Raw genomic sequence first — 23,276 nt, forward strand, 5'->3', positions numbered from 1 at the left:
GACCTGTGCAGGCCCTGTGTATGTTACCAAAATCTCTGAATTTGTATATGTATCAGTCCTTGTGTCTCTCACACTCTTTCTCCCTCCTTTCCAGAGAGTTCCCTGAGCTCTGAGGTGAGGAAATTGATGAAGACATCCCATTTAGGACTGAGTATTCCAAAGTCTCTCCCTTTGTATACTGTCCAGTTGTGGGTCTCTGTATTAGCTCCCATCTATCATAGGAAGAAGTTTCTCTGATGGTGGCTGAGTGAAACACTGATCTATGGGTACAGCAGAATGTTGTTAGGAGGCATTTTATTGCTATGTATGTTTGGCGGAATCATAGTATTTAGTTTTCAGTTATGCCCATGGCCTATCTAGTCTCAGGTTCTTGGCCAGGATCAGTGTCAGGCATGGGTCTCATACAGTGGGCCTTAAATCCAGTGAGATATTGGTTGGTTACACCCATGTTTGTGCCATTATTGCTCCAGCATATAATGCAGGCACGTCACTGTAGCAGATTGGAGGGTTTTGAGTTGGGTTGGTTTTCACCTTTCTCCTCTAGTAGTATGCAAAGTACCTTTTAGTACCATGAAAACAAGTCACTACATTTCTGCACAGAATGAGTCAAATATGTATTCTATACAGTACTCAAAAATGCTCCAAAGCAAAAAATGTACCCCACATTAGCTCTTCTATGAAGGCCCCTCTCCCACCTGGATTCTAATCTTTGTGATTCTCATTGCATTCACAGGTTTTCAATATATTTTTTAAAAGCCCTTCAGTGCACCCCTTTTCCATCCATAACAGTGAATATTTTGCCTCTGTACCAGATCCAATTTTGGGATAATGATTCCTAATGATGTTATGGATCTTCAAAGAACTTATCAGCTTAGAATTCAGTGGCTTCCTTTAAGTTATATTATAGATTGGCATACATACATTCATCATGGATAGCTTTGTGTTACTCAACCAATATACAGTTTCCTTTTCTCTCATTCACTGTGGCCTTGAAATTTAGTGTCATGAAAAGTGTTACAGTAGCTTGCTTTTTGTTCATTATTTCCTGGTCATGTTGCTGCTTTAACCCTTATTTCCTCAAATGTATTTTATAGGCAAACTAATGGACCTTTGTATTTCTAACTAAACAAATATCTATTTGAAGAGTAAATACTGTTAAAATGAGAAATTAAGCCTCTAGTAATTAGGTTTAATCTATTTGTATACTTTGTAATTTTGCTAATTAGCCATTACTTAACATCTTTGCAATATTGTTATTTTTTTGTTTGCCCTTCTCTCCATCACTAGTCTCTTCTGATGGCTTAAAATAACTTTTTTCCAATACTTGCTTTTAATGTAAGATTCCTAATGTTTATTTCAGCAGAAAACATCTTAAACTTTGTCAATGTTTTGACTAAACAAACCATCAGCAAGCTCTCCTATTTCTTTGGACTTTCTTTGCACTAACTCCCTATGATGGCTAATCTTACCTACTTGAAGGAAATAATTATGGGGTCCCTTGAATATTGGTGACACCATACTGGATTGATAAAAAGGGGGAATGAAAGAGTCCATAAAGTCTAAGCATTCTCTCCCACTGCTCCCTGGCCACCATGATTTTGCTTAGGCATGCCCACTTTGCCATGGTGGGCTGAAACTTCAGAGATCTTAAGCCAAGATCAATCCTTTCTCTCTTGTTCTTCCTTAGGCATTTGTCCTAGTGGCAAAAGTGGCCAGCACCCTCCTTTTCTGCTTCTAATTAACACTATATAGATTCCTAATTCTTATATTTAGCATTCTTAAATTTACCCACTGGTCACTGGTTTGGAAGTGGGTGTGTATGTGATCATCCGTAGAAAACTGGATTCATGGATTGGAGACTTGAAACTTTGTTTCTCTCCCAAGGTCAGCCATCTGGCCTGCCATGATGCAGCAATATCTGCACCACAGTCAGAAATGGGCTTGTTGTAGCCAGAAAACTTCCTGAGACATTTCTTCTTTGTTAGAAAGTAACCAAAGAAACTCCTGATCACTGAAATAGTTCTCTGCTGTCTGTAATATACAAGGTAATCAGCTCTTTTGATCTTTGAGACTGCTAGCAAAATCTATCTCCTCATTCATCGTTAAAAGTTTTGCTTAGTCACTTTTTCGATAACCCCAACTAAAGGCACAGAAGAGATAAAAGTATAGGTTACTAAGTTCTGATCACTGAAGTCTTTAAGAAAAGATAAAGTACAAGGATTTTTTTGAGATCCACTTTATTCAAAGCAGAAGTAGAAAGGCACCAAATTCTTATAGAACATAAATTCCTTTTTGATGGGAAATATCTACTTCATTATAAACACAGAGATGTTTTTGATGAAGTGTGTTTTAAAGAATTTGTTTTAGATATAGCCTTGAGACCTTTTCAAATTATCTTTTGCTATATCCCTGCTAGCAGTAAATGAACAAGGTAGTACAGTAGTGCAAGTTGAAGCTTAGTTTTCATTTTAACTTATCCCAGAGTATCATTTCCTTTAGGTTATCTCTGCATAAGCATTAGTGTTAAATCTAACTATTTGTTTGCTGTTAGAACATCACTAATATTTATGCTGGCATGTATATAAGTCAAGTTACATTTACCCATTACAGCTTAAGCCTTGTGTTTATTCTAACAACTAAGTCTATATACTAAGCACCTGAAATTGTTCTGTGCAATATAAATATATCAACTCTTTAAAAAAACCTTAAGAATAATAATTTGCATACAAGGAGACTGAGGAAACAAGGTAAACAACTTACACTATGTTATAGTCGGGGTGACAACTTGGATTTGAACCTGAACAGATGCAGAAGTAAACTTTATATAAAATTCCAAGTTTGAGTTTAGTGTTTTTATTTTCTTATTTTGGCTTCTGTCACCAACATTTAAGAATATATCATTACCAGGAATTACTTTATAACATATACTTTTCAAAGGTAACTTCTAACAAATTACATATCAGCTCATTCATTTCATTCTGTAGGCAGACCTGTTAGATACAAAACTTTGCATTTCATTTTAACATCAAAAGGCAATCAGGTTGAAAGTTTTAAAAATTAACAATTTAATAATGAATATTTAGAAATGTGCTACACACAAACAGCATAGTAATATAAAATGCATACAATTTTGAACTACTTTTTAATGAACCCCTTAATATGGATGGGTTACAAGTTTTGATAGTTACCAGATATTTTGAGGGCTCATTTTAAATATCATTTGGTCATGCAAATAAAAAAATAAATATGACAAATATATGGATTTTTGAAGTATAAATTGACATACAAATCTATATATTCTTAATAGTTTTCATTAAAGCATCTTTGAAGAAGCATTCCATAACATAAAAGTTGAGAACTTGGATGTAAAGAAAAGGCATGAGGTTTTATTAGGAGTGTGTAATTCACAAATGAAATACATAACAGCAAACACAAACTTGTTAAACAAAGTGATATATTTAGTTACTTTATTCTCTAAGTCATTGACTTCAGAAAATCACACACTGGGACTGGGCAAAGATGTGCATGCCAGTGGCCCAGTCACACAGGAGCTGGGGCAGGATCACTTGAGCCTTTGGGTTCAAGACCTGTTTGGGCAACATATAAGGCCCAGCCTCAACAAGGAGGGGTTGGTAGGTGGGGCTACTCACTAGGAAAATTGGAAAATTCCCAACTGCAAATATTAACAGGGAAACACAAAACAACTACAGGAGCAATCCAGAATGGAACTCTACTTTCTGAGAAGTCGTGAAGGAGTGATGGAACACGGCTCCTTGAAGATTGTCAAAGCTTTGCTTAGGACTTCTGCGGAGGTTTGTAAAACACTGAAATTAAAACTCTATTCTTCTATTCTGTGATAAGTCTTGTTTTCTTGATTCAGATGTCCAAAGTGCTAAACCATAGGATAATAAATTGGGCTTAAAAATGTTCACATTCCTACTTCTTCAAAAATCAGCTCTGAGGTGATATCCATTATCTTTTCTCATTTGAATAGTTTAAATAAAATTTAATGCATATGAGAAATATTAATTTAATCATAAGCAAGCTTGATAGAATTTACTACTTGAATTTTCATGGAAAATATACTACTTAAACATATTCTTTATTGGGATGTAAGCCATCAAAACTTAATTGGGTTGCATTACTAATTTACAAAGTTAACACAGGAAAAATAAAGAAACTTTCCTGAACTAATTTAGACCAGTAGCCCTAACTCTAAGTAAAAATCAGAATTACCCAAAAAAGTTTAGGAAAAACTGAAGTCTGGTTCAATTTCCTAGAAATTACATTTAATTGTTATGGGATGGGTGGGAAAGTTCCCATATGATTCTACTATGAAATGAGGTTGAGTATCATTGATTGGTAATAATGAATAATTGCTACTCAAGATGGATTTGATTTAAATAAATTAAAATTCAAGTAAGAGTACTTTCTTTGTGGCAGACATTATAATGAGTGCTAATAAAAGGATTTTTTTCCTATAAAAATTACTGGGTAATATTAATATTTATCCTCATCATTCGACTAGCTATATAAATTTACTAAAATAGTCCTCAAACTTTTATTTTGTTTGCTGTCATAAAGGTTTCCTTTTACTTTACTTACTGGACTGTTCTCCACTTGGAATTTTAACTGTAGTGATTACAAGCAAAATCTTTTTCTAGAGATATATGGAGCCTAACAACTTCATTTTCAAGTCATAGTATATGAGGTATTCTCCACTTCATATCTGAAGTCACAAAGCTATACTCTAAGAACTGAAATGAGATATTGCTTTGATGTTTAACAAAATCTCCTGGGTCAAGAATTAACACCCACTGGCATCAGTGCTGGCATTAAATTATCTTTAAAAAAAAAATCTATGTCAGATCCTCTGGGAAACTAAAAGGAATGGGTCTTTAATGCAGAACATGTTTCTTGTGACCTATTTATAAAAGATTTCTTAGAAAACATTACAGAAGCATGGTTTCTAAGTCATATATAATTAGAGATTAGTTAACTCAAGGGAACTAACAATTTAAACTAAAAGTTTACAATTTTTATGAAAGATCAGTAGTTAAAATAAATAATAAAATATACACCACAATATAATTAAGAATTTAGTGTTTAAAAATAAATGTCACATTGCTTTGTGTTCAGTCAAACAGACTGATTGTAGTGGCTTAGATATCTAAGAATGATGAAGGTGTGACTCGAGACACAGAAAACCGATTTAAGACCAGAGAGACTAAGATGAAAGAGATTACTATGATTACTCTAAAGCTCAGAGTTAGAATGACTGGGACTTTTCAGTATGATAATACGTCAAGAAGCAGAACACTTTGGAGAGCAAAAGTCAATGAGTAGTCATGATTATGTAGCTCCTATTAGAATACTGTGTGAAACCGAGACTACAGTATTAGTGAGCACCACTAGGAACATGCAGAAAACGTTACCTGCCTAGTGACTGTAGTTTAGAGTGAAGTTAAGGACAAGTGCGCAGTTAGGTAAATGCACTCCTAAGCTAATATGTCGTACTTTATGTTATATGAGTGATGTATGATTTATTCTAAAATGTTTTATCCACCATTCTTTCTAAACCTCAAAGAACACATAAACAGTACACATTTGTAGTACAATGTCCCTTGGTTTTAGAGAAGAATTACTGAAAAAAAAAAAAAAAAGAATGGCTTCAATGAATATCAATCCATTGCTGGATCCAAGAGTTTTTAAAAAAAAAAAAATGAGAAGAGAGCTCATAAATGGGAATTTACAAAACCCAGGACATAATGGATTAATCTCCAAGGGTTCCTCCTTGATATCCCATATTATTTCAATTCAGATTAGTAGATGGATCTGATAGTCCAGCCACTCCTGTTCCCCCACCTCAAAAAAAATCCCACACCCTTTTCTTTCTATAATAAAAGTTTCAAGTTTGTCACCTGGCATTTAAGATTTCTCCTGTAGTCACCAAATTTGTGCCATATCTTATAAAACATATATCATGGGGCAGATAGGTCTCCAATGAAAATCTTGTTTTGACCCCATGTAGAGGATCTTAGTTTCTGAAAAAACAGTATGTATTCTTGACATTTTTCAGTTTCCAGTATGAGCAAACGCTTGCTATAGACTGAAGGTCTTTGACACCACTGTTACATGATAGAGAATAGTATTATTCTCCATTTAAAATACGTTCAATCTCTTCTAGTCTTTTCAAAGCAGCAACTCGTTTCTTCTCAATTTCTTTGATGTCTTTTGTTGTTTTATGGGGGGCCTCTTTGTCTGCACTTTTTGTTGATTGCTTGTTGGATTTCGAGTTTTTATGATTATTTGTTTTCATGATTTGTGCTGGTCTGGGTTCACTTGTGATTTCTTTTACATCATCAGAAGGGATTTCATCTCTTTCTTCTGCACTGGAAGTCTTATCAACTGGAGACACTGGCTGCTCCACAATACCAGAAGAGGCAATTTTATCTCTGACTATACTCAAATGGCGTTGAATATATTCCTCATGAGGTGCTAACGCCAATGTTTCCACCAGGCATCGTTCAGCTTTCAGCAAGTCCTTCTCTTCAAAGTACACCACACAAAGGTTGTGCTTTCCTTGCACATTGCTTGGATCCATTTCCAGTATCTTTTCAAAACACTTTTTGGCTCCAGGTATATCCTTCTTTTGGTTCATCAGAATATCTCCTTTTAAAATGAGACCCTTGGTATGGTCAGGGTAGTATCTGAGCAGCTCTTCTAAAATGGGCAATGCCTTTAACTCCTTAGCAGTCTGCGAATACAGGAGAGCCAGGTTAAACAGAGCACTTCTAAAGTCAGCTTGTAATTTGATGGCTTTCTTCATCCACATCTCAGCTTCAGAATCCTTTTTGTCATCCATGGCAAGCATGCCCAAGTTGAAATAGCCATTAGCATCTTGTGGCTCTTCATTTATGTAGCTTAGAAGCCGTTTTCTAGCTTCAGGTCTGAGTTTAGCTTCACCTAGAAGTAATTTTATTTAGAGGAGATAAATTATCAATGAATCAACCATTTTCAGGTGTTGTCATATTACAAAATACAGCAACAAAGCAACCTATTTCTGTATGTAAATAAAAAAGTAGAAATCAAACTTTATGGGAAAGATAATGAGCTTGAAACACTCAAGTGATAAGTTTGTTTCCTCGTCATTCAGAACTGTGGAAGCCAGGAGAAATTTCTTTAGTTTGGAATCTCATAGGGCATTAGAGGAAGAATAGGTAAGAGTTTAAGACATAGGATTTTCAAAGATGTGTATTCGAGTACAGTTCTGTTAGTATTTTGAGTTTATACACCAAACAAGTTCTTTAATTTCTTTTGGTTAATTTACTGAATTTTCTAAGAATTACAGGGTATGTATGTACCTGTACATATACACTACATATAAAAAGCTCAACAAGTATTATAATAACTATAAATTTCCAAGTTGGAGATTTTGGTGTGTGAGCTCAAAAAATTTAGGAAGCTTCATGGTAAAAATACACTATTACATATAAAACTATAAAATAAGTTTTTGAAAACCAAATGCCAACATAATTTTTAGTAGAATTTTTAAAAGTTCTTTATTTTCATACATTTAGATGAGAACTTGTGTTGGACATTGAGCAATCCTCATAATTATTAAGATTCTAAAACTACTAGTTTTTAGATTTGTACCTTTAAAACATCAACCATAAAGACCTCTTTATATTGTTTTAATTGACTATGATTAATGAAGAAATTACGAAAATAAATCAATAGGCTCAGCTCTTAGATAACTTACTATCCATTAGCTATATAAATTTGGGGTACTCATTAGGTCTTTTTGGCCTCATTCTCTAGCCTATCAAATACAAGATTTGGGAAAGCAAAGTCCACTTAAGTTACAAGATATTTCTAATTTTGTGTTTCTTTCACTTCTGCAAACGTTTAAAGAAATACATTCAACACATAAGTAGACTATATAAAGGAGATATTTTCAACATGAAAATTAATATTATAAATCATTTATGCTGTCTTATGAAGGAAAATATTCCTAGATAAACTATGGTTCAAAGACACAGCTTTATTATGATTGATCTTTGCTGTGGGATGGTCTGTACGTGCTCTGATTGGTCAATAAATAAAACACTGATTGGCCAGTGGCCAGGCAGGAAGTATAGGCAGGACTAACAGAGAGGAGAATTGAGAGAACAGGAAGGAGGAGGGAGACACTGCCAGCTGCTGCCATGACAAGCAGCATGTAAAGATGCTGGTAAGCCACGAGCCACGTGGCAAGGTATAGATTTATAGAAATGGATTAATTTAAGCTGTAAGAACAGTTAGCAAGAAGCCTGCCACGGCCATACAGTTTATAAGCAATATAAGTCTCTGTGTTTACTTGGTTGGGTCTGAGCGGCTGTGGGACTGGCGGGTGAGAGAGATTTGTCCTGACTGTGGGCCAGGCAGGAAAACTCTAGCTACAGATCTTAGTTTACTAAATTATAGGAAATATAAGAAATTACAATAATATTCAAAAAACAAATTTAAAGATATATATAAAGATTATGGTTTGAAAGAAAATGGCCCCCGAAGGGAGTGGAACTATTAGGAAGTGTGGCCTTGTTGAGGGAAGTGTCACTTTGCGGGTGGGCTTTGAGGTCTCCTATGCTCATGCTATGCCATGTCACAATTTTACTTCCTGTTGCTTGCAGATTAAGATGTAGGACTCTCAGTTCCTTCTTCAGCACCATGTTTGCCTTCATGCTGCCATGTTTCCTGCCATGATAATAATGGACTAAACCTCTGAAGCTGTAAGCTACCCAAATTAAATGTTTTCTTTATAGAAGTTGCTGTGGTCATAGTGTCTCTTCACAGCAACTGAAACCCTAAGACAGGAGTGAGGTATTGCTATGATAGGCTTGGCCATGGTTTTGTTTGAAGGAATATGGACCTTGGGAATGTAGGTTAGAAAAGCAGTTGAATGCTTTAAGTGCTGCTTTAATGGGCCATACTAATACTAGTAGGAACATGGAAGACAGTGGCTGAGTATGATTTGATGAACTGTAGAAGCCTGGTTCAAGAGTTTTCAGAGGAGAAGAATATTAATATGTGACCTAGAGACTGTTCTTGTGATATTTTGGTGAAGAATGTGGCTACTTTTTTGCCCTTGTCTGAAAAGTCTGCCTAAGGCTAAAATAAAGTTTTGGATTAATTGCAATGGCTAAGGAAATCTCAAAACTGCCTAGTAGAGACTCTGTTGTGTGGTTACTAGTGTTAACTCTAATGAAGACTTATAATGAAAAGGAGCAAACTGAGAAAGTAAAAATACAAAATGTACAATTTGAGGAGAAAAAGAGTACCAGGAAGCACAATGGAACTAAGTCCTGTGTTCAAGGAGTTCAACTGATTAAGAAATGGAATAAAGGGAGTGGTGACATCAGGGCAAGATCCCACTTAGTTAAGTTTCCAGCTTGTGAAAAGGAATTAAAGAAAAGCTTAGAGCTGGGTGTGGTTAAGTGCACACCTTTAATTCCAGAGGCCAAGGCAGGCAGATCTTGTGAGTTTGAGGCCAGCCTGGTCTACAGATTCAGTTTCAAGACAGCCAAGCTTAGGCAGTGAAGGAAACCATCAAAAACAGGAAAGTGGTGAAGATATAATTGAATGAAGGGACCATGTGACAGGCCTAGCAAACAGCAGAACTTGGAAGCTTGGCCATGTGGTTCTGACTTTAGAGTCAAGGATAGAAAAAAGGGTTTATAGAATCTTCCTCCATGACTAAGGAAAGGTGCTGAGGCCAGGCATGTTTCAGGGTGTCCCTGAATGGAGGCCTAGAGAAGCCATTTTGAGAAGCTGTGAAGGTGAAGTCTGGATTGCCTTGAAGACCCCAAGATGTTGGAGATGTCAGAGCCATGGGATACCTGCTGAAGAGAGCTGCTAACAGGGAGTGGAACCAGCCTAAGAGAAAGAAGTGTGTTGTAGGAAGAAGTTGGGAGTTCTGAAGAGCATTTTAACATTGGACATAGAGACACATAGATTGGAGTTTGCCTAGCTCGTTTTTGGTCTGCTTTGGTCCAGTATTTCCTTACTATGCTCCCTTCCCTATGTTTTGGAATGGTAATGTATATCTGGTGTGAAGTATGTGATCTGCGTTTTGATTTTGATTGTATAGGAGATTACAGTTAAGAGATTGTATGAATCTCAGGACAGACAATAAACTTTAGACTTTTAAATAAGTTTGAGATTGTTGTAGACTATTGGGACTTCTGAAGTTGGACTGAATTCATTTTTGCATTATGGTATGGCTACAAGCCTTTGGGGGCCAGGGAATGGAATGTGGTGGTATGAAAGAAAATGGCCCACAAAGAGAGTGGTACTATTAGGAGGTGTATCCTTGTTGGGGGAAGTGTGTCGCTCTGGGGGAGGGTTTTGAGGTCTCCTTTGCTCATGTTATGCCCAGTGTCACAATTTACTTCCTATTGCCTGCAGATCAAGATGTAGAACTCTCAGCTCCTTCTCCAGCACCACGCCTGCATGCCACCATTTTTCTTGCCATGATGATACTAGACTAAACCTCTGAATCTGTAAGCCAGCTTCAATTAGATGTTGTCCTTTATAAAAGTTGCTGTGGTCATGGTGTCTCTTCACAGCAATTGAAACCCTGACTAAGGTAAAGATACACAAAGAATTTTCTTGTAAGTCAAAGTAAAGTAACATGAGATTAAAAATATGATAATGCCCCAGGATTCTCAAACACAGTTACAAAATTTCCCCCTACAATTGCTACACTATTTGGACTTTATACTTACTATACAAGAAGTTTTATTATGTTTATATAATAGTTAAGTACTGGTTGCTGGAGTATCTGAAAAGTTTTAACACTCTAGAAAAATGAGCATGTAATACTGTCACATGTGCCTGTTGTGTCACCTCAAAGAGCTTTATGTCAAATACTTTAAATAGTCTTGTTGTAAGATGTCTAATGTACACAATTTTGTTGTAAGCAGCCCTTCCAAAAAGTGTTTGTTAGGGTTTTGCAGTATTCTAATTGGCTCAATATAGACCTATTTTCAGGAAACTTACCTGATTCCTGCATTAAAATAGCAGAATTGAATAACGCTAGCTTATGTTTGGGATTTAGTTCCAAAGCCCGATTGAAGTTCTTCAGCGCTTCATTTGGTTCTTTAAGTTCAATCGAAACAATTGCCAAGTTATACCACAGATCTGCATTATTTCTGTCCAGCTCTAGGGCTTTCAGATACGCCTCCTTGGCTTTGAGAGGCTTATTCATTTTTAAGAGCAACTCTCCCCTGTGGGAAGAAAACAGGCAGGGCTTACCTTACAGTCTTACTAGGCCACTTCATAAACACCACTTTAGACTGGACATAAGTCTTCCCACACAATGGCTTTATTTTCTTCTTTTACCTTACATTCTTAAAAGGTCTCTTAAAAATTGCTTTGTGAAATTAGCCTCAAATCTGAACTCTTATATATTTTCAAGTATTATAAAAAAAAAAAAACCCTGCATATCTGAGTTTGGATGATAATCGTAGAGAAGTAATCAGGAAAGGGTGACGGAAAATGTGTTCTCGGGCGAATCTTAGAGGAGACAACTGACTGCATGACACCATGGCAGCTAACGACAGTGGCAGATCAGTGAATCAGATGATGACATTGGAACACTGGGAAAAAAATGCTTGTTACTGGGAATTTTGGGTCTTTACATCTGATATAAGTCTCACTGTCCAAATTAGCAGAGACTACAGAAATGTGAAATCTCTCTTCGTATATTAGCTTCATCTCCTTCAAAGTATTCTTATAAAACTATTCAAAACCAAAAGACAAAAAGGAATTTCCCAATGGTTGGCCGGAGAGCACTTGTGCCACCTGCTGGAAGCTTAGGAACACACTAGAATGACCAGCTTAAAATCTAATCCGTCCAGGATGGCTCCATTTGAGTCTGAGAACTTAACGTCATTTTGCTTAAAATTTGTGAAGTTACTTTTACTAAGATGAATACAGCAACTTCTGGGCATGAGACCAAGGTTATTATTTTAATGCAGAGATTATTGAGAGTCTTTATGAAATAACTGAGGACTGGATATGGAAAACAACAACAACAACAACAACAACCCAATATCCAGTTTAGGAATAGATTTTAATCTTTTAGCCTCAAAAGGTTAAATTCAGAATATACTTCCCTCAGAGAAACAATGCTATAAATTATGAGCTTCATGTTCAGTATACAAAAAAGTTTAACATGCAATGTTTCTTGAGTATAAAAGCGATAACATTTTTATATGAGAATATACAAAAATATTAACATGATGTCAGACCTTTTTTTTTCTTTACTGTCAACCAAGAAGTCTGCTTTGTGGCAAAGGTGACAAAGACAGAGAGGCTGATTGAGAATGACTAACATTGTTTACAGGACACAAATGGATCTAACACGGAGCTGCTTCTAGACTCTTTTAGCTATTGTAATGATTCCCTTGTCAATTTCAAATTACTTAAGTTTGACTGGTAATTTTGTTGAAACGTCCATGCAGCTAGAGCTTCAGTTTACAGTGGTAACTTTAAGGTCAATCAGGATACCTGCTAATGTAAGCCTGCTTGAAGTCCGGCCTCATGCTTATTGCCTGTCGGTACAGCTGGTCGGCTTCCTCCAGACGGGACTCATTTGCTCGGATGAGGTTGGCCAGATTGATATAAACATTTAAATGATTTGGGGCAATTCTGGCAGCATATTTTTTACCAGGAATAATCTGTTTAGGAGAAAAACATGTTTGTATAATCGTACAGTACCAAATAAAAATAACAACTAAGTTTTCCTAGTGGCTCATTTCAAATAACATAGAACCTAAGGTTTTGCTGATGTATAACAAAATAAATGATAAAAAATATGAAAAGCAAGCAGGGCATGGTTGCACATGCCTTTAATCCCAGCACTAGAGAGGCAAAAATGGAGTTCTGCAACTAAAAGGCCAGCTTGTCTACACAGAAGAACCCATCACATAAAAAAAAAAAAAAAAAAAGAAAAGAAAAGAAAAGAAAAGCACTTAGAAGCACCTGAAAATATAAATACAGTTTTTGACACTGAAGATTTATATTGTTTTCATTCATGCCCGTTATGAATTTTTCTGGCTTTCTGTTTACACTTCTCCTCGTATTAAGTCAGATAAACCAGAACTTTTACAGGTCAAGGTCTTGCAGTCTCCAACACAAGATAAAAACCCATTTCAGTCCAACTCTGTTAGCACTAATGCTATCAAGAAAGTTATTTCTTGGCTGTAACAGTAGGGCAGCTAGTTTTATTTCAGAGTCATGTTAAAACCTCACTTGTTTTGTGAAGTTGAAAAATAAACCGCTCTAACTGAAATTCAAGTATTACACATAATATAAATACAGAGCTTTTGTACTACATATCCAATGACGTCATACCTGTATTATTGCAACAACTGATTAGCACAGCGGAGCAGCAGAGGCAAGCCCGGTGCTGTTTTACCACTTGTCTGAATTTCTCTGAGAAGAGCAATGCTGAACTTACTGTTTAAAGTACGTAAGTCAAGTTCTCTTCATTTGGTCATTTATGGCAATTTATAATCAGCATCAGATATTTAAGTTCTAAGACCCAGCATTTACATGTGAACTATACCAAGCATTTTTAAAACATCAACTGAGCAAGAAGTTACCTCTAGTGAGGAACAGCCAGGGGGATATACTATAGATTAATATCAATGAATTTAGTAAAATTTTTCTGTTTAGGTAATTCTTACTCCTATGGACATGACACAGTAAATAAGGCAACTTACTTGAGGCATTAGTGATTTAGCCAACATATAAGATTCTTCTGCTTCTCTAGTTCTGTTTAAATTTTTGTAAGTTCTTCCTACGTTCATGTGGGCACCAATATCATCTAAAGCAAAACAAAACATTTATTGTCAAATATACTAGGCATTTTTCATTGTAACTATTGAGAAGGCAGGTTCTGAGAAGCAAACAAGGAATGTGAGAGTGGACTGGCCCTGCTTTCTGTGAAGTTCGAAAACAACTTGTATAACTTAGAACGGCCATGACTCACGGAACAGTACAAAACGACTGAGACCCTCAAAGGACACAGAGTGCATGAAACAAGGGAATCCACGAGTGCATCTTTGAAGGTTGAGGAAGAGAGACAAAGACAATGGACTATCTTCACTACATCATACTAAAGAAAATTTGTTTCTATTTTCTTAATCTTACAATTTTGAAATTACTAAAAAATAAAGTCCAACTCTACAAGTGAAAATGATTACGGGAATTCTTATAATTAGGACATGGGTTTAACTAACAAATATACATCATGGTAGAATTACAGCTAAGAAATGGAAAAACCTGTAATTAAGAGACAATTTTGTGAATGTGATCAGAATAGAATGTCAGGTTGGTGTAGGTTGACGTAAGATGTTGTCATTCATGACACAGTCTTATGTAACTTAAAGAAAATTTAAAGTTAAGTTAATACCAAAATGTCGAGTTTTCTATCTCATTTCCTGATATGGAAAATAAAATGAACAGTAAATTTATTTAGGGGGTGAATAAATATACATCTTTAAGAAAGATGAGGACTAATTACACAATAATTTAAAAAAGACATAAGTCTAATAATTATTTCAAAGGTTTTGAATAAAGTTAAAAGGATCTTATATCAGACAGTTTTTACTCAACATCAATATCTAACAGACATGACTGGTTTTCAATTATGATTTCCACTTGCCTGCAACACTGATGATCTTGCAATTGTGGAACAGTAGTTCTCTGAGTGCAACCCTGGGACACATAGGGAGGGGCCAAGCATATATATCCTGGGCATTCCCCTAGGGGGAGAGCACCAGTCCTAAGATCTTGCTGTGTGATGCTCATTATGTTTCAACTGCGTGCACTGCATAAAAACTGGCAGAGGAAAGTTTTGAGAACTGGATATTCCTCATAATTTTTGTTTCTAATAGCCCTGAAGTGCAAATAATTCAACAGTCCGTGAATATATAAATGAATGGCCAAAGTGGTATATTCACATGAAGAAGTGCTACTCAGCCAAACTAAAGTACTTTTTAAAATTCACAAACAACATTGATGAGTATCAATTATACACAGCAAGAAATACAGAAAAAATGAGTCCATAGAGGATGATTTTTTTCTATATACAATCTTAGAAAAAGCAAAGAAATAGATTGTACTTGAAAGCAATTCTATTTTATTTGGTGGAAAAGATTATAAAAAGATGGAAGATTTGAGAGATGGATGGATATTTTAATTATCTTGGTGGTAATGGTCTTATGAGTGTAAATATATGAAAACGTTCAGATTTCTAAATCGTCTTTTTTTAAAAAAAAAAAAAAAAAAAAAACAACTATTCTTTGTACAGCCTGTGATCCTCAAAATTACCTTCAATGATTTATACTTACAAGGTCTTTTAATTCAAGGGCCATTCTCTAGCTATTAATTCTAACTTTTATGCTTTTTACTTTTATATATCATTTTAATTATAGATTTTAAGTATTTAAAAATACATGAATATGCCGTACGGTGGTGGCGCACGCCTTTAATCCCAGCACTCGGGAGGCAGAGCCAGGCGGATCTCTGTGAGTTCGAGGCCAGCCTGGGCTACCAAGTGAGTTCCGGGAAAGGCGCAAAGCTACACAGAGAAACCTTGTCTCAAAAAGCCAAAAAAAAAAAAAAAAAAAAAAAAACCCAAAAACATGAATACACACTCACATATTTTTGTTGTGCATTTATATGTATTTTTTTTTTTTTACATAATCTATTATACCTTACAGCAAATATATTTCTTTGGAATATTTTGAGTTGGCTAATCAAAGCAAACAAGGACCCCAAAAAATTAATTTATTCCTATTTATATTAGTTAAGTAAAAGGCAGAGATAAGAGTTTTCTGATATCCTTCTCCTTGCCTAGGGATATTCTTTCCACACAGGAAGAAATTAGGGTCTGACATCTGGCATAGACAAAGAAAATTCAAATGGTTGTTACTCAGGAAACTTCATTGGTAGACAGCCTTGCACATATGCATGGCTCCCCTCTCACACAAAGCTTAAGCCTTTATTCTGTAGTTACACCTATATAAGGTTCAGTCATTTCTGAAGCTCATACTGTATTATGACTCCCATCCTTAGGCATGTAATAAAACTTGCATTTTCCCTGTTTTTTGTCTGTTGTTAGTTTATATGACCAACTAAAATGATCAAATGTCAGAAAGAATAGAACAAATTCTCAACTACATTTCCCATGGGAGCCGCGGGGCAACAGTAAAATTGCTCTACTCACTGCTGGGTTCTAGCAGTTCAAACAGCCCTGACACATGGTTGTGTTTTCAATGTACAGGTGATGAGCAACCTCTTGCCGTCTGCTATCATTCTCAGGCCCTTTCCTGTTCCTCTTTGCTTCCTGGTTGTCATAAGGTGAGCAACCTCTTCTGTCTACTGTTGTGTAAGCACTGTCTACCCAAAGGCTCAGAGATCAAGTCACCTAAAACTTTCCTTTTTTTCTTTTATGTCGATTATCTCAGTATTCAAAACAGTAATAGAAGCATGAATATTCACGGTATCCCACACTTGTAAATTAACTCCTTGTTTCCTAGTTGCATTGAAAATAATGTATTTGTTAATATAGCTTACCTTTACCTACTATATTATAATGGGCTAGACACTGGCCTAAGGCTTTTATAATGAGTATGTAATCCATACAAAAGAGAATTGATTACTTTTCAAAATGTGATACCTAGAAAATTTGTGATTGAACTCATTTTAATATAAGGTCTATTTGAAACCAGGTTCTAAGCATTTTTTTTTAGAGGCAGCTTAGTCTATCCTCATTTCTTTAAAAAAAAAAAAAAAGGGATAAAAAAGAATATTTAACACACAAATACCTTAATCTGCTGAGGCCTCTCCTGACCTGACAGCCTCAGATTCTTGATCTCTCTGTCCTCGTCTCCTAAGTGCTGACATTGTAGGCCCATGGCACCATAAGTGGTTTCAGAGTCTAAGCTTTTAACCACCAAACAATTGCCTCCTCCAGCTTACCTTGGTCATTCTGTTACTTTCGGCAATATCTAGTAATGTCATACAATAACATGGTATTCTACCTGCCAAGTGACTATGAACACAGCCACATAGGAAGAAGTCAGAAGGTACATCATAAATGTTGTATTCAGTGTTTCCAGTCTATGTGCTTATCCAAAAGAAACCAGAATGATGTGGACCCTCTATCTTCCCAGCCTATGGATTATTAAAACCTACTTCTGAACATGTTGATGGTGAAGTCATACTCAAGCTATATACAGGATATATGCTTAAAACAGAAATAAGTGAAAACTGAGGGGGCAATTACTTAAGGCTGAGTGCTTACACCTGCAACATTCTGTAATACACAACACCATTCACATAAACTGATCACTGAAAAATATATTTCACATATGCACTTGATTTAGTCTTTACAAAATTGCTGAAATAGAAATCACTACCCCAACACAGAAGTGAGAAAGACACAAGTGAAAGGTGGTAACTTGAGCTGGCAAGATGGCTCATTGGTAAAGGCACCAAGCCTGGCAACCTGAATTCTTTCCCTTGCGCGAGACCGAAGGAGAGAACTGACTCTCCTAGTTGTCTTGTGACTGCCACAAGTACATGCGCGCATGCATGCGCGCGCGCACACACACACACACACACACACACACACACACACACACACACTGCCACAAGCACATGTGTATACACACACATACTGCCACAAGCACATGCATACACACACACACACACACACACACACACACACACACAATGCAACAAGTTTTTAAGAAGATTCCAGAATGAAAATCTAAGACTTTAATAAGAAATGAATTAGAATTACTACATTTAATGAATTTTGCCAGTGTAAAACATGAATCAGATGTTTATGTTGCTACAAGGAAGCTCCACATTTTCAACAAACCAGTATTGCAAACAAATTAAGAATTAAGTTAGTAAATAGAACACAAGAAATAAGTGCGTGTGTGTATCTTGCAGGAAAGATACGAAAGAAATTTACAGGGTCTACAAGTAAGCGCTTTGGCTTAGCTAGAAGAGAAGATGTTTGAAAAGAGGCCATAGGAAACAGGTTATAAAAGACAAGTAACAGAAGTATGTACGGTAGAAGACAGATGGAACAGAAAACATTCTATGCTTAAGATACACACATCAAAGAGGAGATATAGGACACATACTCCATATTCCAAGAAAAACTAGCCTACATGAAAAGTCAAGGAAGGTAGAATAGCAACAGTTACATTTCTACACCCCTTTCTACCAAAATTTGTCTTTTTTATTTTAAACCAACCAGTATCACCTCCTGTTCTTTACCTGTTCTTAACCCTCCCATTTCCTTTTTACTCCCCTTGCAATCCACTCCTCAGAAAGGGCAAGGCCTCCCATAAATCAACAAAGCATAGCACATCAAGTTGAGGCAGGACTAAGCTCCTCCCCCCGGCATCAGGGCTGAGCAAGGCATCCCACCATAGGGAATAGGTTCTAAAAAGCCAGCTCCTGCACCAGGGACAAATCCGGTTCCCACTGCTAGGGACCCCACAAACAGACCACGCCACACAACTGTCACTCACATGCAGAGGACCTAGCAGGCTCCCTAGACGGTGGTCTAGAGTCCTTGAGCTCCCACTAGCTCGGGTCAGCTGTCTCTGTGGGCTTCCTCATCATGATCCTGACCCCCCTTGCTCCTACGATCCCTCCTCCCTCTCTTCAACTTCTGGAGCTCGGTCGGCCCAATGCCTGGCTGTGGACCTCTGCATCTGCTTCCAGCAGTCACAGGATGAAGGCTCTCTGAGGACAATTAGGGTAGTTACCACTGATTACAGGAGAAGGCCAGTTCAGGCACCCTCTCCACTATTGCTAGGAGTTTTAGCTGGGGTCATCCTTGTGGATTTCTGGGATTTTCCCTGGTACCAGGGTTCTCCCTAACACCACAATGCCTCCCTCTAACAAGATATCTTTCATTGTTGTCCCTCTGTCTTAATGACATTGTTGCTCTGTACCTCTTTCTGTGGTGACTATGACCTTTTCTTATTCTTTGTAACACTTGGCCTGGAAGAAGAGTTGGTATTACCATGAATCCCAGTTTTTAATTCTAGACAATTGTGAGTCCTTTTAAAATTATCTCTCAACTCTGATGACTATTAAACTGCTTACTTACATCTAATTTTACAGCTACCAATATTTGACTCAGACAGCTGACCCGAGCTCAAGGACTCTAGACCAACATCTAGGGAGCCTGCATGGAACTGACCTAGGTCCTCTGCATGTGGGTGACAGCTGTGTGGCTTGGTCCATTTGTGGGGGCCCTAGCAGTGGGACTCAAGAGAGTCAAATATCCTGGAGCTCTTGGGCTCTCTCCAACATTACAACTGTCAAAATTCTTTAATTTCAACAATCTATGTACATGTAACTATTTTTTCTTTTAGGATTTGTGTGTGTGTGTGTGTGTGTGTGTGTGTGTGTGTGTGAGAGAGAGAGAGAGAGAGAGAGAGAGAAAGAGAAGGAGGGAGGGAGAGGGAGAGGGAGAGGGAGACGGAGACAGAGACAGGGTCTCTCTATAAAGCCCTGTCCATCCTGGAACTTACTATGTAGACCGGGCTGGCTTTGAACTTAGAGATCCACTTATCTCTGCCTCCCAAGTGCTGGTGTTAAAGGAGTGTGACAGACACTACTGCTGGCACACACATGCTATTTTCTAACACGGCACCATTCATGGGACAGTTAGACTATGGGGATCCTTCTGCTTGTCTCTGAATAGAATCAAGTGATGGTATCTGGTGGTATCGGTAGTTGGATGCAACCTTTAGTAAAATAACTCTGCATACCTGAAATGCCAGTAGCACTCTTCTTAAAAAACCGCTGCTCCAGTTACCAGCATGTTACTCAGATACCAACATTTCCTCAGATAGACCTGTCTCGGCACTTTTCTCCCATCCCTTGGCATCAATTTAGGTTAGAAACACTGCTCCTTGCCTTACGGAAGTTCGCAAGGCACTGTCTTACAGGACCATTTTGCACTCCCCCTGTTCATACATCTCAAACAGTCCTTTCTTTTGCTGTCTCCTAGTGGTTTTACTTTTGCACTGACGAAACAGAAGCCGACAGGAGGCGACTTCGGGTTACTACAGCTTACTGACTCACCTCCCATCCACGGTCTACACTGTGCCTTCTTAGTTACCACAATTTAGTCTAGGTCCTACAAGTAATGCAGCCTGTCTACCAGATCCCACCTATCTTCCCACAATGCACCATTACTTTTCTCAGCTATATGGATACACTTGACCTTCCCCTTGTTTCTCTTTCTGTCATCTTCTCTTGGCCTAGCACCACAGCATTAGTCACAACACCCTTTCATTTTTTCCTATGGTGTCTTCAATAATTCTTCCTCTACCCCCTTGAACTCAGCTTAATCAACCGTGTGCCCTCACTCCACCTAATGTGCACCTCCGTGCCATCTAACAACTACAATTTTAATAAAGCCTTAGAAAAGAAGCTATTCGTCAATTTAGTAATGAACAGTGTTTACCTGGCTGAACATAGGTAGCCTGCAAGAAGTATTTCAAAGCTCTCTCAAAGTTCTTCTCATTTTCCAGAGCATGACCCACATTATTCCATAATTTGGCATTGTTCTTATTCACCTTAAACACAAGTAAAAACATAATGAGCTATAATCAGAAATACAGCACCACTACCAACAATCCAAAAACCTCCAGTTCACAGACGTTTGTTTGGTTGACTATTGGGAAAGGAATGTTTTACGGAAATAATCCTAGAAATGAGACAAAGTCCACTTTCCTCTAACTTATCATAAAACAACATCACTTTGACTTCATTTATGTTTCAGAAATGTTCCCAAAGTTTTATTTGACTAGAGTGCAATCCTGTTTGAAAACTACTACAGTAGTATTTGTATTCTGTTTAGGAGAGAAGGTACTAGAATATAAGAATATATTTTGGTTGGACATGTTTAAAGCTATTTCCATAGTTTACTATGGAAATAGAAATGCTGAGATTAAAGTTATGAAATCCATGTGTATGTTTCGAGCTCACAGATGGGTAAAACATGATACATAGCCAAAGGAGTAGCTGCAGTGATTGGACTTGTAGGCTTTATTCAGCATCCTGAGAATAAATGCAGGCAAAATTCCTAATAATTATGGGATACCAGTAATACAAAAATTATGGATTTAATATGGCAATGCGGCTTCAACTGTCTATACAGTTAGGAGGGAAGTAAAACTGCACGATAAAGAAGGATCATCTGCTGTGCGATACTTTGTGTTCTGACAAATGAAGCTTGCATGGAGACCAGAGTGCGGAGCCAGCCACTAGTTAGCCATCGAGGCCAGGCAGCGGTGGCTCACACCTTTAATCCTAGCATTTGGGAGGCTTATGCCTTTAATCCCAGCACAATCAGGAGACAGAGACAGGAATATAAGGCAGGTGAAGATAGGATCTTGGTCCCATTTGGTGTTAAGATTTGTAGAGGTAAGAAGTGTCTAGTGGCTGCTTCTCTGTTTCTCTGATCTTTCAGATTATTACCCTGATATTTGACTCTTGGTTTTTATTGATAAGACTAGTCAGGATCACATTTCATCTGGTTAGGTATAGTACTATCTTAAAATTTAAACTTTCTGTTTTGATTAATGATGTTCAAGTTTTCTACAGTGAACAATAAACTTTCCGAACAGCAATCTCTAAAGTCTCCAAAAAGATAATGGGGCCCCTCAATGATGATTCTACCTGGACTATGGTAATGCCACTAAGCTGACAAACAGTACCTAAAGATTGGCTTTGGACTACAAACTTCTCAGGACAATTTCAAGGTGGCTAGCCTGATCCTCAGGCAAGTTTATTAGAGTACACAATATATCACCACACTTGGCTCTTCCTGGACTTGACAATTATCCCATATTTTCAGTCCCCTAAAGATGCTGTCACCTCCAGACAGGACGAAGTAATTTTAAGAACAGGATGCTCAAATTCCCAAGAGATGGGGTGAGTGGTTTTTGGTCGTTCAGTGTGTGATGGATATTTCTCATCGTTTAGGGGGGTTGGTTACAAATTATTATTGGTAATGGTCAGGAAAAAGCTGAACAAAGGAGATTAGATTTAGTGATCTTGTTCTAAAAAGAAAAAGGGGGGGGTATAGAAATAGGATAAAAAGGTAGAGTATTGAATTTTACTTTTAGACCAAAAAAAAGCAACTATTAGTTTTAAATATTTTACATTAGCTTGGATTTTTGTACATTGATACAAATTTAAGGTTATTTTGGTTAGAATATACTGTACATACATTGTTACTCTTGTTCAAGGCATTGTTCCTCCACAGCTCATCTAACAATGTAATGTAAATTTCAAGTCCTTGAAAGTTATTATTACAAACTATTTAGGATAATAAAGAAATGCAGGTTAGTAGTTAGTCACCTATTACAATCAAATTTGTAGTCCTGTTAGGTGTGTTTTCAAGGTCAAACAGAGATATATTTTAGATAGACAGGTGGTCTTCAAACACTTCAGAGATCTACAGAATATGGCATTTAAGATGTCTTAATAACATAAGATCCTTTCTCTCTCTCTCTCTCTTTCATTTTTAATGACAATGAGACATGTCTGCTCCTGGCAGCACCAATCTACTTCAAAGAAGATGATAGGCATTGAAGAAACTCCACATGTTACTTTCTTTGTGGCAAAAGTTAGCCATTGGGCAAGAAACTGCCCTTGCCTCGACTGCTGACAGTAGTCTGCCCAAAATGGACAAGCAGGACAGAAAGGAAAGTGACTGCAGAACTTTGCCAAAACAAGGTGCGACAGTCCCTCAAAAATTCTGCTTCACAGATAAGTCTGTCAATATTCTAGGCCTGTGGGTCAAAGATGGAGGCCCCAACACTGCAGAGGAATCTTGGGTGACTGTCCAGGCAGCCAGCTGTTTCATTCCTTATTTTCGGAAGTTGTTTGCTTTGCACTTCCTGTTTACTCAGGTAATATATCCTTCTCAGGTCTCTGATGGAGTTGAAGACTTTATAGTTATAGTTTTCCCTTTTAACAAATTCAGAAAAGACACGCACAAAAGAGGTGTAAAGTGTATAAGGTTGAGAGACATCAAAAGATAGTTTTGGGTTGGTAATGCAAATTAGGATAGAAAGTGAATTAGGTTCAACACTTTGGACTCAACAAGATAGGACAGGTAATAAGAGTATTTTCTGTGAATTTGTCAAATGCTAATGGATTAGATACTGCTA

The 23,276-nt window shown here is 37.1% G+C and overlaps 1 protein-coding gene across 1 annotated transcript in view; it reads right to left on the reverse strand.

The window, feature by feature from the left end:
* Positions 1 to 2,837: 2,837 nt before the first annotated feature.
* The window catches only part of Tmtc3 (transmembrane O-mannosyltransferase targeting cadherins 3), a 54,140-nt gene continuing 33,701 nt past the window's right edge, over positions 2,838 to 23,276 (reverse strand). The window contains exons 10-14 of the mRNA XM_006990812.4: positions 20,561 to 20,672; positions 13,770 to 13,873; positions 12,553 to 12,722; positions 11,041 to 11,267; positions 2,838 to 6,966 (exon numbers count right to left, since the gene is read on the reverse strand). Coding sequence (XP_006990874.1) covers positions 6,152 to 6,966; positions 11,041 to 11,267; positions 12,553 to 12,722; positions 13,770 to 13,873; positions 20,561 to 20,672 — 1,428 coding nt within the window. The 3' untranslated portion in view covers positions 2,838 to 6,151. The remainder of the gene's footprint in view (positions 6,967 to 11,040; positions 11,268 to 12,552; positions 12,723 to 13,769; positions 13,874 to 20,560; positions 20,673 to 23,276) is intronic.

This window comes from Peromyscus maniculatus, chromosome 18 (assembly GCF_049852395.1).
Source record: "Peromyscus maniculatus bairdii isolate BWxNUB_F1_BW_parent chromosome 18, HU_Pman_BW_mat_3.1, whole genome shotgun sequence".
NCBI classification, from domain to species: Eukaryota; Metazoa; Chordata; class Mammalia; order Rodentia; family Cricetidae; genus Peromyscus; species Peromyscus maniculatus.